This window comes from Chenopodium quinoa, unplaced genomic scaffold (assembly GCF_001683475.1).
Source record: "Chenopodium quinoa cultivar QQ74 unplaced genomic scaffold, ASM168347v1, whole genome shotgun sequence".
NCBI lineage: Eukaryota > Viridiplantae > Streptophyta > Magnoliopsida > Caryophyllales > Amaranthaceae > Chenopodium > Chenopodium quinoa.
This window is the reverse complement of record NW_018743893.1, coordinates 367,506-383,146: the sequence shown is the minus strand read 5'-3', so window position 1 is coordinate 383,146 and position 15,641 is coordinate 367,506. Positions and strand designations below refer to the sequence as shown.

The following is a 15,641-nucleotide window of genomic DNA, read 5'->3' as shown; positions in this document are numbered from 1 at the left end:
GTCTTCTAACATGTCACAACATTATAACTTGTGTTATTCTGTATAAAACATAATAGTGCATTCAGGGTATGAAAAATACGATCCATCCTATACACCCATTAGTTGACCTTTTTTTTCAATGGCCCATATGATCCATATCCCATTACTAGATGGTTATGGATTTAAAGTCATGTAACATGTAGATTAGACTAGCAAAACTCTAAAGACAAAGTCACAAAGGGAATGATAAGTGGATGAAGTGTATTTATTTAACATTTATGGATTAGATACTTAAAAAGTAAGATAAGAGCTAGAAATCCCTACCCTTATATAGTCTTACTAAAGTTCTCTTACCCTTTTTCCTGCTTTTAAAGTGCCTAATCACTAATTCGGGCTGAGAGCACTTGTGAGAGGTTGCGGCCTGGTAAGACCCTTCTCCTTACCAACTCTATATATAAACTCTGTATAATCTCACTAGACAAGATCTTAACTTCTAGAATTTAAGGTAAGAAACGTCGACCGATAAAGCGGCATAAATGGATCTTTTGGACAGTAGAAAAGGGCAAATAAGGTAAAAAAAAGAGGAGAGAGAAAGTCGGAATGAAAAGGAGGAAGAGAAGGCCAGTTTGTCCCCTCATGCCAGGATCTTCGCACGTTATCATTCCCAGTCATCTCCCTCACTCCCTCCCTTAACTCCACCTTCCATTTTTATTTTTCTATACTCTCTCACTTCATACCGCCATTACTTCCCATCTTTCTTTCTTTCTCTCTCCTCAAAACCCTAACTTTAAACCTCTTTTTCCTTCTCTCTTTTCTTCCTCCATTACCACTTACAATAATTACCTTTCTCACGACGTCGTTTTTACAATAAACCCCTTTTTTTCCTCTCTTTTGTAAAGTTAAAAATTTCTTTTTTTAGAAACTTTTTATCCCTTCTTTTTTGGAGGACATAATATTTCCACACTTTCTCAAAAAAACTTTGAAATGTAGGATCCCATTTTTCCCAAACAAATTTTGTTTTGTTTTGTTTTTTTTTTTTTTTTTAAATTTTTTTTTTTGGGATTTTACTATTGATTGATTATTCTAAAATTCATACTCAATGAAGAATATGAGGTGGTTGAAACAAATGTCAAGGGATAACGACAAAGACGAGAACGGAAACGGGTACAGACACGGATACGGATACGGAAATGAAACCCCGTCAACAGACGGGAAAAGGAGGAAGAACAAGCTGAAAAGGAAGATATCATTTGGTGAGTACAGAAGAGCAGTATCATGGTCAAAGTATTTGGTATCATCAGGAGCAGAAATAAAAGGAGGAGGTGAAGAAAAATGGAGTGCAGATATGTCACAATTATACATAGGAAATAAATTTGCATCTGGAAGACATAGTAGGATTTATAGAGGTATTTATAAACAAAAAGATGTTGCTATTAAACTTATTAGTCAACCTGAAGAAGACCCTGATTTGGCTACTAAGATTGAACAAGAATTTGCTTCTGAAGTTTCTCTTTTGTTTGGCTTGAATCATCCTAATATTATCACTGTAAGTTACTTCTTCTCTCTTTTTTTTTCCTTTTTTTTTTTTTTAGAGTTTATTAATATAGGATGAATTTTTGGTGTTGTTAATCTTGTTATAGTAATTGTTGTTATGTGTGGATGCTGATTATGGGTTAGTTTAGTTGGCTTAAGTTTTTGAGTGAAATGAATTATATGGTGTGGTGTCCAAGAATTTGTATCGAATCTAGTCTACATTATGACCATTTTTGTTATTATATGTTACATTTATGTGAAAATGATGATAGGTTTATTTTCTCGGACGTAAAATGATTGTTTATTTTAAAAAAGGTGATGATCAGACATAAAGCGAGATAGAGGATCTGGAATGAGTACGATTGGGAGTACCTTGTTTATTTTGTGACAACTTGCTTTCCATTATTTGGGGATTTTTCCTTTTTTTTGCTTTTTTGGGCAATAATTTTAGTATGTGGTTAAATGGTGTGGAATAATATTGTTAGGATTGGATTTTAGTTATCACGTTATTAGTTCATATCACACTATCTCTATGATGCTTATATCTTGTTGGACAAAGTGATAAATAAGTACAATTATTCCGTATAATAGGTACATTCATGTGTGTGTGAAAGAAATCGTTATATTGTTGGTAAAGTAGGTTGTACTCAAGGTTCGGGTCTGTAATAGTGAAATACTCGTATATAGGAATCTGTAGCCATTTATTATCCTTGTAACCAGCAACGGATCTAGGAATTTTAAAATGTGAACGCAATTTAACATCAATTTAGACAAATTTTCTGCTTTAACATTTTAAGTTGACATTCTATTATTGATTTTGGGGTAGCAAATGTAAGGGAATCACAGGACTTATAGTTCTATAGTGCTTGTGTTGAGGAAATTTTGTATGGAACTATCAATTTTACATGCTTCCGGAGTACTACGTGCAAGAGTTCAAAAGTGGAATGGAACTTGATGTCTCTCTTGACTGATTGCAAAACATGGTTGCTTTTTGAAGGATCCATAGTAGCAGTTAACACACATTTAACATAGAAATTGCTGTGATTTTTCATCTCTTGTTCTTTTAGATTCTTATTTTGCAAAGGTTAGCAAAGAAATTTGTCACTGACCCCATTTAGTTGGACAAAGGCTTTCATGGTTTGGGTATAAATGGCTTAATAACTAGAATTTGAAGTTGAAAAGTCGCTATTATGTAGATTTTGGTTGATTTTGGGGTTGTGGGAGAAGTAATAGTGTTAAAGGTGAGTAAAATTGGATCTTTCTACGAACAAACTTAGCATTCTATGATTAGGGAGTAGGGACAATAATCATTTTCTTTAGTCATCCTGTTGAAAAGTGAATTATGGATGGAAAATTCAGTGCTTTCTATTTGTCTTGCTCTTGCAATGCCAAAGGGACGCACATAATGGGGGATCCTGTTTTCAAATGAATCAAATGTAGACCCAAAAATAGTTTGTTTCAGGAAAATTATTCAATCAATAAATTTGAGTATGCAAGATTCTAATACTTTTACGTACATTCATACATATCGACTTTTTCTCCTACCAGTGATGGATGGTGTATGGTTGCTGGTTCCTCTAGAATCAGGGACAAGAAAATGTATAAGATGCATTCACTATTAAATTCGCGATTGTGTCCTTATGATTCTTCCTTTGTCAGTGTAGCTTCAGTTTTAAGTGAATAATTGCCACACACTTGTCCAATTGAGTTTTAATGTACTGGTACCACTTTGCTTGGTTGCTAATTGAGGTGGATGCTTCTCTTTGTCTATCTGATGCAATTGTAACGTGCTCCATTTCTCTCTTCTTTTATTAGACATTTATGAGTTTTGCTTATTGGCCTGTTTGTGAACCAACTTTTTTTTTTAAAAAAAAAAAAAACAAAAAAAATAATATTCTGTTAATTTTTTGCTACAAGCAAGGTTGAACTTTGAACCCTCAGTTTATGAATTAATTTGTACACACTAGTTTAAGTTGCTCTTAAGCTTCTTTCGTCAAATTGATCAATGTTTTATCTTTCTGACTTTCACATTTACTGTTTTTGAATCATGGTTCTGTTTCTACTTTTGCTAACATCCTAAAAAAAATTTTACCCGATGAATTGTATTTAAAACTATATTCAAGAATATATATATACTGGGCAGTAGGCAATGAAATGTAATTACTCATTTGGTCCATTAAATGTAAAGTGTTTTCTATCTAAAGTGTATGGGATTTTATTGTTGTTTTGCATGAAGAAAATTGCTGAACAAATAATAGGAAACATTCCAAAACAGCAACAAATACATCTGAGGAAGTCAGCTATCAGAACTATTGTTTTAAATTTATAAGGCCAAATTTTAGGAAGGAAAGCATGTTCTCATCTATTTTAGATGCTATTCTACATCAGAAATCAGAACAATTTGTTCTAATGTGCAAGTTTTTGATCAATATTTTGTATTCTACTTCCTGCAGTTTTTTGCTGCATGTAAGAAACCTCCTGTATTCTGTATCATCACGGAGTATATGGCTGGGGGATCACTGAGAAAATATCTTCATCATCAACAGCCATATTCTGTCCCTCTTGATCTAGTTCTGAAGTTGGCTCTCGACATTGCTCGGGGAATGCAATTTCTTCATTCTCAGGGAATACTTCACCGTGATTTGAAATCAGAAAATCTTCTTCTTGGAAATGATATGTGTGTGAAAGTAGCTGATTTTGGTATCTCTTGCTTAGAAACTCAAACTGGCAGTGCAAAAGGATTCACTGGTACCTATCGCTGGATGGCTCCGGAAATGATAAGAGAAAAGCACCATACTAAGAAAGTTGATGTGTACAGTTTTGGCATCGTCTTGTGGGAGATCTTGACCGCATTGACGCCCTTTGATGACATGACCCCAGAACAGGCTGCTTTTGCTGTTTGCCAGAAGGTATTTACTACATTGTTCAACTATAATTACTTCAATATTTCACTCTTTCTTGTGATTATCCAACTGTTTGTCTGATTTAAATATGTGTCACTCGAGGTCTTGAATGATATTAAGAGTAACAAAAGAATTGACTTAGACAACTGACTGAAATCTACTATGAAATTTAGGTTTTGGAACACTGTATTATGATCCATCCATAACTAAAACTAACCCTAACCCTCGATATTACTGGTTTTGGATATAACGGTATGACCCGAATCTAAGTGACTTGGCAGAAAGCCGACCTGAGGTCCCTTCAACAGATCTAGCTGGTCTGTGAATTGGGTAATGTCTTTCTTTAAGAGTCTAAAATCTATGTTGCTGAACTTGTGACCTGTGCTGCCACATGACTCTGCTGTTCTTGGATGCCTTGATGTCTAATTGTTTTCACCTAGCTCAGAATGCACCTTCCACAGTAATGGAATCTGAGACAGTGATCTTGTGTAATAGATGGGCAGATTTTTGTGGGGTTAGATTACCATTATATTTCACATTGTTGAATAGCTTTGTTCCTTTTCACATAGACATCTATTAGTGTGTAATTGGTGGGGTAAAGATTCAGAAAGTAATTTTCTTGGCTAAACAACATCAACTATTGGTTCATGGTCCTAAATTATACAAGTATTTGCAAAATAATCGATTACTGGTTCATGGTCCCATAATGACATCGTCGAGTGAAGGATAGGAAGGGCCTTTTATTAATCATGCAAGAATTAATAATTCATATAATGGCTCTGTCCTTGGTGGAACTCTCAGTCATTTACTCGGATTTGCATAGTCATGCCAGGCAAACCCACCTTTCTGGCTGTTTTACAAATATTTTGTATCTAATGAAGTTCCAAGTGTCTATATCCATGTCGGGGTGTCCAATTTGTTATTAGCTGAGGAATAGGAGGATGCTTTTTCCCTATGCAAAGGAGTGTACATCTTGTTATTTGGATTATTTTTTCTTAGGAATAGCTACTTAAGTAATACTAATCACCAATTATTCTGATAGAAAGAGTAGGAGAACCGTTTTATTTTTGAAATATGATAGTTATAGACCTTTGTAAACCATACTGGCTGTAAGACAAGTTTAAACAAGGGTTCTATATGTTACGAACACACCCCTCAAAATAGAGATTTTACCAAGGGCTGAACCTGGCTTGCGCCTTGACCGGGTGCCAGTGCCCTGACTGGCCAATTGAAGTATCGAACAACACTCGTGTCATAACAAATGTTGGATTTCAAATGCTGTGTGCTTGTGTGTTTAACTTGTGCGTTGTCACTGAAGATAGCATGTTAGATTTCAACATCAAAATGTTCATTTGGCGCTAGAAATCTAGGTTCATTAAAGGCAGTAGAGTAAGACATATGCTTTTGGCAGAAATCTGCTTTTGTTATTTGTATGTGAGCAAATTCTGTCAGATTTTTGCTTCTGCATGAATGCTAAATTAAAGAGAAACTTGTCCAAACTTCACATGTGTTTACAATTATTGAAGGATTTTCCATCTCTGAGTTTCAGCCATTCCTTTAGTGGGACCCCATCTGTTGTGCCATTTGCGAGAGATTTTTAATCCGCGTTATCATTTTTGTTCTCTTAGTTTATATAAGTAGCCATTTAATACTAATATAGAATTGAACATCACTTTGTAACCTTTGATATTGTCCATTGGAAGCCTGTACGACTGTAAGTCTGTAACTATGCTGTTACGCTTCATGAATGCAATTTAATGAAGATTTTTCTGCATTCCTTTGTATAGGTTGATGAAGTTATTGGTGTGGATTTATGCCTTTTAAGGTTTGAACAACTATTTTGACTATGCTATAGAGGGCCAAATATTGTGTCCTTTATGTTCTTTTGAGCGTGTAAACCTAGAACCCTACATGATAAGACCGTGAAACACTTCAAATCCGAAATTTAAGATGACTAACCCGAATTCTAACTGATCAGTAGGTTTAGACGTCTTTTCTTGTTTGAAAAAGTCCAAATGTATTACTTTTTGCTTGAAGTGATGTACTACAGCTATTAAAATTAGCTCTTCGTGTTTGAAAGAGTGGGAGGTAACTCAAAAAGGGTAACGAGGGATTGGTGATAGGATTGGATATAACCTTGAAGGGTAGGAGAGTTCATGCTACTTGAGTTAAAATTAGGAAATGATGAAAGTGGAGGCTAAAATCGACTTCATGTATGAAAGTAATTTTCCCCTGATATATCCTAATTTGGACAAGTAGATTTTTACTGTAGGAAAAGTCATGACTATTTATTGACCTCTGCAACAGACTGCATCATCTTTTGACTGTAAATTTATGTGACATACAAACTTGGTTAAATCTTGCAGAAAGCAAGGCCTCCAATACCTGCTGAGTGCCCAACAGCATTGAGTCGCCTTATGAAGCGATGCTGGTCAAGCAAACCTTATAAACGGCCACAGTTTGATGAGATTGCTGCGATTTTGGAGAGGTTTTTGAAGTCCTTTAATCGCGATCCTGGATTCTTTTTATCATGTAAACCCAATGGGAAATTATTGCGCTGCTTACCTACATGTATTAATTCTCGTAAGCCTGTTTCCTTAAGTGATTAAGGGTATAATCTCTTTTGAAACCGTGAATATAGTGATATATATATATATTTATATGTGGATAGAGCTGTATAATATTGTAGTAGATCATCCCAGATGATTCATGTTGTCAGCTTGTCACTGAACATGTGTTGTACTGTATGTTGTATCAAGGCCCAAAATGGCTCTGTTCCAAAATTTTACCAAATTCACTTCTCAAATTCTACCACCCCTAATTAAGTTTTTATCAAGTTTTTATAAAGTTTATTGAGTATTGACATATATTCAGCTTAACTGAAAATTGGCGAAAATTGTGTAAAAGTGAAATCAGTAGGGCAGTAGCCTTCTAGTGATCCATGAAATAGTTAATAGAGTTTTTAAAAGTTACATACTAATTAGGTTTAAAAGAAAAGGTTTTAAGTTGAGAATAAAGGTATAAAACTCATAATAAACGGAGTATTTTGTATAGAAAATTAATTTCATCTATACACGATATTGTTTGACTTTTGACTAGCTTTGTCTGATCAAACGTTAACAAATCACTATTTGATTGATATGTTCCACTTAATAACGTTCTCTAACTAATTAAAGTCAATTTAATGATGGTTGAAGTATTGAACCTATTGTGTTTTTATTTTTATTTTTTAAATTGAAAAGATGCATGGGTACTAATATAAGCTCTTAATTATTTTTTGAAAAAAAAAAAATAATCACATACAAGATTTTTTTTTGTAAGAATCATAGATTATATTTTCACTGTTTAGCCTTTGATTATTAGTAGTAGATGAAGGGTTTTAAGAGAAACAATTTATATTATTAGTAGTAGATGGGTTCTAAGAGACACAATTTAAGATATACTATATATGTAAATTATATAGCTGTTTTTAAACATCAAAAGACGGTTTGGCCGAGTGGTCTAAGGCGCCAGATTTAGGCTCTGGTCCGAAAGGGCGTGGGTTCAAATCCCACAGCCGTCATTTTTTTGAAAAATATATTTCTCTCTTTCTAATCATATACTGTGCCTGTCAAAAGGACTTGTATGTTGGCCCAAACTTTCTCACCTAACTTTCATCTTCATAGCCCAAACCTTCTCGATTAGACCAAACTATCAGCCTTTATTGTACTCTGTATTAAACTATTAGTTCTCAATTTTCATGTAGTACATATTTTAGTGAGGTTGAGGTGATGAATAGACTAACAGTGACATTGCTTCCTAAATCCTAATAGAGTATAAAATATATTTCTGGATCTTAACCATTAGTTTAACTTTTTGGTTGACTTGGTCCTTTAACATAGTATCAGAGTAAGCGTGACACAAAGGTCACGGGTTCAAATCTCATGCACCTGGCCACCAAATATGGCACGTCCGTGCAGCTAGAGGTCCTGATTTATCTAGACTAGCACGCCCGTGCTTACCTGATACACTGTCCAGATTTGTTGAGGGTATAAATACTCATTTGGGGTTATTTTGCTTATTATCCCCAAATTGAGATAAACACATTGATAGCTAGGGTTATGTTCTTGAAACCCTTGTGCTTTATAGTGAAAATTAGTGAGAGATTACTCTTGTAAACACTAATTGAAATCAATACAACTATTCTCTTTGCTTTGGGTGGGTTTTATAGTGTTCAAGTAATTACTTGAAGGATTTTCCCACCTTCCAATTTCTTTTTTTTTTTTTTTTTTTGAAACACCACCTTCCAATTTCTTGTCTCTTTTACTATCAAATTTCTTATTTTTTTTTTTCAATTATCAACTATTGCTCTAACACATACAAAGTACATTGTCAACTTGGTTTTTGGATAATTTAACATAAATTAAGAATCATGTTTACACGACTGAGCTCGTTTACAAAAAAAATTGAGGAATGTAGTTATTATAATATTGGTAACCCTCCTGTCAATAAAATAAAATAAAATTGAGCGAGTCGATCACGAGCTAAGGGGTGCTCGACTCGACTCGAAAACTTTTTCTATGTGCTCGACTCGTGCTCAATAAAGTTTCGAGTCGAGTAGCTCACGATCTGCTCGTTAAAGTTTTGGCCCTTCTAAAATTCTAGGCCTTTATTGTTTTTGTTTACTTTATATAGTTTTCTTTTATTTATCATTAAAGATTTACTCTTTTTTTTTTTATAATATAAATTAACTCTTATTAAGTGTCAAATTTATTCATGGTAATAACTTTGTTTGAAAATTCTATATCAATAAAATACATTATCGAGTTGCTCACAAGCTTATCGAGTCGAGTAAGAGCTTGCTCAAGTCGTGCTCGTGAACATCTCAAGTCGAGTCGAGCCTACTCGAGCCGAGTTTTGACCGAGCTTTGATCGAGTCGAGTCCGAGTTGCTCACGAGCTGCTCAACTCGATTATCACCCTTATATATAACCTTTAACCATAAAGTTACATAAACTTTATCAAGTACTTGAAAGAACAATGATGATGACTCCTTGATAAGTAGCAAATATAAGACTATTACTATCTAATACAACTACTGTATACAAGTATTACTTCTTCTATGCTATGTAACTTTATAAATTTGGATTTGACCAAATGATTAACCTGAATTTTGGAGTCCTAATTTCTTAACTAGTCAAGCAAATGATGAATTGACTGCCTACTTTAAATCCTTATCACAACGAATATAGAGTTTGGTATTGATTAGATTTTTGTCTGCTTAACCCACGACAAATTAAGGAATCATTACGCTAATTTACGATCTTTGAGTAGTTGACATCTTTCTACGTGTGCCGTATCTTCATTTTGTAGCTTGGAATACATTATTGTTGTTGATGTAATTTTCCTTATGCTTCTTCATTAATGTATAATTGTCCGTTGTCACCTCTAACTGGTAGATTAGATTTAGGATTTTGAAAACAGAGTGTCGATATTAAAATCATAAAACGTCATTAATAGAAGGTAAAAATTATGGTTTTAAGGCACTATGCTTTATTTATTAATTTCATATTTACTCTGATCTTCATTTAAATTCATCAAATTTTCACGTTATTAGTTTAAATTATATCACAATAAGTAAGACGAAGATCTAATTGAAGTTGTTCTATACTTGTATGTTTGCATATTTCAAGTTACAAGTACTGTTAAGCTCCTTTAATTTGCTTGTAATTCACCCTAACCGACATATAGATTTGATAAATTGACCACCTTTATTTCTACAAATTCAATTACTCATACCCGTATTATCATTAATATCCGGTCTAGATATCATAAAGGATGATTTTTCTTTTCTTTTCTTTTCTTTTATTTATTGCCATAAGAATATAAGATGATAAGAGTCTTCAAAGCTGAATGTACTTGTATAGTTGTATACTTGTATATGCATTTATACTGAACTTCCTAGAAGAGTATCACCCATGTTAATAACATCCAAAATTTTACGGTTTACTGGTTAAGATATTAATGTTATTATCTTGAAATTCATGATATAAAACTTAGGTTTTATTTTTTTAGTTGAATGTATGGATGACATGGAATAAACAACCAAAGGGAGAGTGACACTTGACACAGTACACTAACATGTGGCAGCACCTAATTAAACTTAGGAACAATTGATACCTCAAAAATAATCGCGGTAACTATGCTAGGTGTCCGTGATGGATATACATAAGAAGTTGGTGTAACATTGTGATCGATCATCATATTCATCATCAAAAGTACATAGGATCCCAAAAACTCCCATATGCAAATGAGTAAGTTTATACATATACATATACATATACTAGCTGGCTTCCATATGTTAATTGTCATTTGAAGGTACAAATCCTACCTTTTTTTTTAAAATATACTTTGTACTTCGTATATATCAACATAAATATACTTCTTTGTACATATATATACTTGAGGTTTATTTAATTAATTAGCAATTTAGCATCCTTAAGTAATTAAAATATCGTAGAATAAATTAATTAAAGGTAGTTGAATAATGACAGCTTGAGCTACGGTGCAAAAGGACAGTCCACCTTAAGCATAATATATACATCTCTAATCCACTTAAATTAAATATTCAAATCCAATTTTATACCCAACAAGGCAACAATATAATACTCCGTAGCTACTTATTTCCAGGTAATTGACAATTTGACAGTATATATATACCGTTATTACCGTAGACAGTACGAGACTACGAGTATATACAAGTAGATACTCCTTCCGTTTTAAAATACTTGCTCCACTTTTCATGTTCGTCCATTTTTAAATACTTTGGAAAGCTTTTACAATATTTATTTCGTTTATCTCAACTAGTAAACTCAACATAAATCATACTCCGTATTTTAAATTTTATATTCTCTGATCTCTTCTCCAATTCTCTCAACTATTTTTGCTTTTTACAACTTTTTATTTTTCCACCTATCCTACTACCTCCATATTTTATTACTTTCTCCAATTTCTCTTAAAACTCCGCGCATGGAGAAATGAAGCAAGTATTACGGAAGGAGTAATAAATAAATAAAAAAAATGAAAAACCTTATAATAAAGTCAATAATAATTAAGCATATTAATTAATTAAGTGGTCCAAAGTGTACTGTCCCATGCATACTTAATATAGAAGAGTACAACTATCAATAATGTGAGACCCATAAAAATTAATCCTCACAATATAATTTTAATTTTGCTCCCATAATAATACTACTTCGAGTATATATTTTTCTATTCCGTACAAATTAAACTAGGTTATTATTTACGAAGTATTATAATATCGCAACTTGGCTTTTGCAGGAGTGCGTAAAATAATTTTGACTTAATTCTCATGGCTTATTGATGAGCCTATGAGCAAACCCACATGTGATTGGAAGTGTTGTCCTAGATTAATTAAGTGTAAAAAGTAAATGTACTGTGAGTATTGGGATGTGTATCCCTCATTGAAGAAAAGAAAAAATTGTGTCCACTTTATAAGGCTAATTAAGGTGCCACTCCCCTCATTGCCATATGATTTTGAAGTTGAACCTCTTTGGTTGTATAAAGTGGACATTTATGACGGGTGCGGCATAGGCCCGTTGATCACTTATGCTGCTGCATTAATGCATGGATAATAATCTTAAACTCATAACAAACAAAGGTTGTTTATTAACTTTGAAAAATAGGATTAGCAATAATAGATGAAGGTTTAATATTATTATTATACAGAATAATCGAATTGAAAAATTATTGCAAGATCACAAGTTGTGTATATATATGTCCAATAACTTGTAATAAATTTTATACTAAAAACTCATATATAATGTTAAACAATTTATATCTAAATTTCAAAACTCAAAAATGTTCAAAAATTTATATGAAATGTTCAAAAACTTACATAAAATGTCTAATAACTTATACTTCATAAATATTAATATATCTCACGTGATGAGTTCGGATCCAAATTATATCTTCTCTTGAACGATTACTAAATTGATAAGAAACAACTACGTACATATAAATTGAAGTAGGAATCAATAGACCATTTATTTAATTTAGAAACTCCTACGAATTGAAGTAGCTATCTATCAATGGACCATTTATTTAATTATTTTGTCATATTCATATACAAAGAAATGTACGTAGGATACCAAATTCGTTTAATGTCATGACATCAATTCAATTGAGTAGTGACATCGCTCCTCATCTCGTATCCCTGAGGTTCAGAGATCAAATCTCATGGGACTCATTTGAGGGATTTCATTTATCTCCCCCCTCAAATAAGCCCCCTTCTTCTTACCAATTTAAAATTAAAATAATAATAAAAATTCAATTGACCACGAGTAGTCAATTGATGCCAATGTAAATTCTTTAACATCACGAGCTAATTAAATAATTTTACATGATTAAATATATCATTGCATGTAGGAAACCGTATAAATTGATCTCTTTAAAATAGAGCGTAGCGCACTAACGCATGCACCAATCTTTGGGATTTATATACTTGTTGAAGGTTCAATGGGCACTCAAGAGGGGGGGTGAATTGAGTGTTAAGTAATCGTTAGCGATTTTTGCTTCTTTTCGGATTATGTGTAAGGAACCAGTTGTGCTGGTTCCCTTATGCAGCGGAATAAAACAAAGCAATAAAGAACACAACAAATTTAACGAGGTTCAGCCAACTCAGGCCTACGTCCTCCTATCCTAAGTCCTTTATTAATCTACTCCGAAAAACAAAGACAAAGAACACTCTACTGTTTCCCTACTCCGGGAACCAGTCTACCCCACACTCTACTCCGAGTGTGCTCTCGACTTACACTCGTAAGCCCAATGTGTTTGAACTCACAAACACTCACCCAGCCTTTAACCCCTTTGTTAAAGACTCAACACAAGAATCAAGAACTCTCCTTTGATCTCACTTCTACGAAGCTAATTAAGAGAAAATGTTTTTGTACTAGAATGCTCTTGTATATGACTTGATGAATGGGATTAGTGCTTAAGTATATGCTCTCAAATAATTGCTCTTTTTAATTTCTGGAGAGGCACACGAAATATGTGAAATAAGATGAGTTTATATAAGCTTAGATTCCTAAAACCTAGTTTCCTTAAATCACACAATCTTAGAGAATAAGATATATTGTAATTTTAGGAAAGTATTTATCTTATTTGATTTAATCACAAAGATAGAATCAATTAAGATAAATACTCCTAGTTTTTAGGTAACCAAGAATATTTCATCTTATTTCCAGCTGCACAAAATATTTTCAAAATAATCTTTTCGAAAAAATCTTTTTGTAAAATCTTTTTCCAAAACGGCAGCTCGAATATTTCGTACAGTGAACCTGGTTCTCCGACCTGGTTCCCTGAATTGAAACATGTTATGAAACCTGTTCCAACTTTGTACCAGATTTCATATCATACTTCAATATACTTTTAAGCACTTATATAACCCAAACATGCAAGCATACTACGGAGCATATTACATGAAAACCTAGATAACATATTAAAGCATAAATCGTCTTTTCTTCATGTAATCTTCAAGACTTGAATCTTCCTTGAATACTTCTATTATGAGCAAACAATCTTTCTTCGAAATATCTTCGAAAGGCTTCTATGCTCCAAGTCTTGGAATCAACTCAACTACTGCACATGTAACATGGTTAATGCACAATAAAGAGTATGTGACTGCTTTTCCGCATAGCAGTCAAGGAAACGGTTCATACTGGTTCCCCACCAGTACATAGCACATTTATCATCTAACTGTTTCCTGTATATAGATAAGTTAGTTCAATAGATAACTCATATAATCAATAACTTATCTAGGAAAACAGTGTTCTATTTTAGTTGGTTCCCCCAACTGTATTGAACACTTTCAAAGACCTGTTTCCCTTAGCTGTTTGTCATCATTCAAAACTATCAATCAAAACCTAAGGGACTCAACACTTGTATAATCATGATTATTGTAGCTTGCTTCAATCAGGGTTTAACAGCTGTCTCAACCCTTTTTTATTCACTCTTTTTCTATATCTTTATTGGAAAACAAAATTATTTTCTCAATTGGAGTATAAATTATAGAAGCATCTAATTAACCTTTTGTAGGTCACATACTCACGTACATGCACTAATTATAATTTTCACTTTAGTATATTTATCACTTTTATTTTTGATGTTATCCTTAGATAATGTATGTAAAGAGTAAGCCTCAATTTACAACAAGAATTTAAGAATATCATTCAGTTTTCAAAGACCAACCTTCAAGTTTATTTAATCCTCCGTGATATAAAAGAACTTGTAAATTAGCTTAGTATGCATATATCAAATGGCATAAACACTTCATACTAAAGGATTTATTTTTTTTTTTTTAATCCAACATATTATTTAGTATAGGAAAACTTTCTTCCAACATATTATTTATTCGATCTAGGGGTGCTATTGCATACTAGGGGAGTCTGGGAGATACAATTTGCAAGCTAGCTAGCTACTCGAGATCGACCTCTCAAGTCAACTCAATCTTGACTCAAATGTTGTTAGTGAGTCGAGTTGAGCTACCCAAACTCAAACTCAAATCGCATCATATACACCTCTAATTAAGACTAGATACATACATAAATATGTGAAACGCAATAATATAGAAAAACATGCACTCCTCATCAATAAATTAAGTCATCAAACAAGCTACAAGCATATTTAGGAGTTAAAGGACCTAGCATACATAACGTGTGATTTGTGCATACATAAAATTACAAATTGCTTCATAGGCAAAAATAACGTTTCAACTTTCAATGAATGCATGCATGCATCCCATATTCATGACATTACCAAACGTATATAATACAATCGTGAAAAAAGTACGTTCATTCATAGTGTATGCATTTATTTTCTAGCTAGAATGACATTTCAAATGTAGTATCATGAAAAACATATTAAACATGTTATTAACTCCGAGAAAAGATTGATCGCAAGAAGTTTGTGAATTCCAAGTAACTCGATCTAATAATGCACCAACATAATTCTCTTAAGCATATAGATGCCTATTGCCTATAGACCTTAACACTATGGTTACATACACTCTAATTTAGTGGTTGTGTATGTTTTCCTCCATATAAATGGAAGTTTCAATTTAGAAATTTAATATCAAGGTTTTAGATTTTAAAGTTGAAGGTTCCAAACTAGATTGAAATTTGACGGGAAAAGGGAGAACAAATTTTATACAAGTGTATGAACATGAAAA

General features: G+C 33.0%; 1 protein-coding gene and 1 non-coding gene across 2 annotated transcripts; both read left to right on the top strand.

The window, feature by feature from the left end:
- Window positions 1-239: 239 nt before the first annotated feature.
- Window positions 240-7,221, top strand: LOC110686649 (serine/threonine-protein kinase HT1-like). Its single transcript, XM_021863252.1, has 3 exons — window positions 240-1,525; window positions 3,966-4,421; window positions 6,782-7,221. Exons 1-3 carry the CDS (start codon window positions 1,079-1,081, stop codon window positions 7,022-7,024), a joined length of 1,146 nt encoding a protein of 381 aa, XP_021718944.1. The 5' UTR covers window positions 240-1,078; the 3' UTR covers window positions 7,025-7,221.
- Window positions 7,222-7,897: 676 nt separating this feature from the next.
- Window positions 7,898-7,977, top strand: TRNAL-UAG. Its single transcript has one exon. It is a non-coding gene; the product is annotated as a tRNA-Leu (tRNA).
- Window positions 7,978-15,641: the final 7,664 nt, after the last annotated feature.

Excerpts from the sequence above, each read along its gene's own strand:
- LOC110686649 (XM_021863252.1), top strand. The coding sequence starts at position 1,079 with ATGAAGAATATGAGGTGGTTGAAACAAATGTCAAGGGATAACGACAAA. Across the intron at positions 1,526-3,965 it reads ATCATCCTAATATTATCACT|TTTTTTGCTGCATGTAAGAA; the intron begins GTAAGTTACTTC and ends TACTTCCTGCAG. Across the intron at positions 4,422-6,781 it reads CTTTTGCTGTTTGCCAGAAG|AAAGCAAGGCCTCCAATACC; the intron begins GTATTTACTACA and ends TAAATCTTGCAG.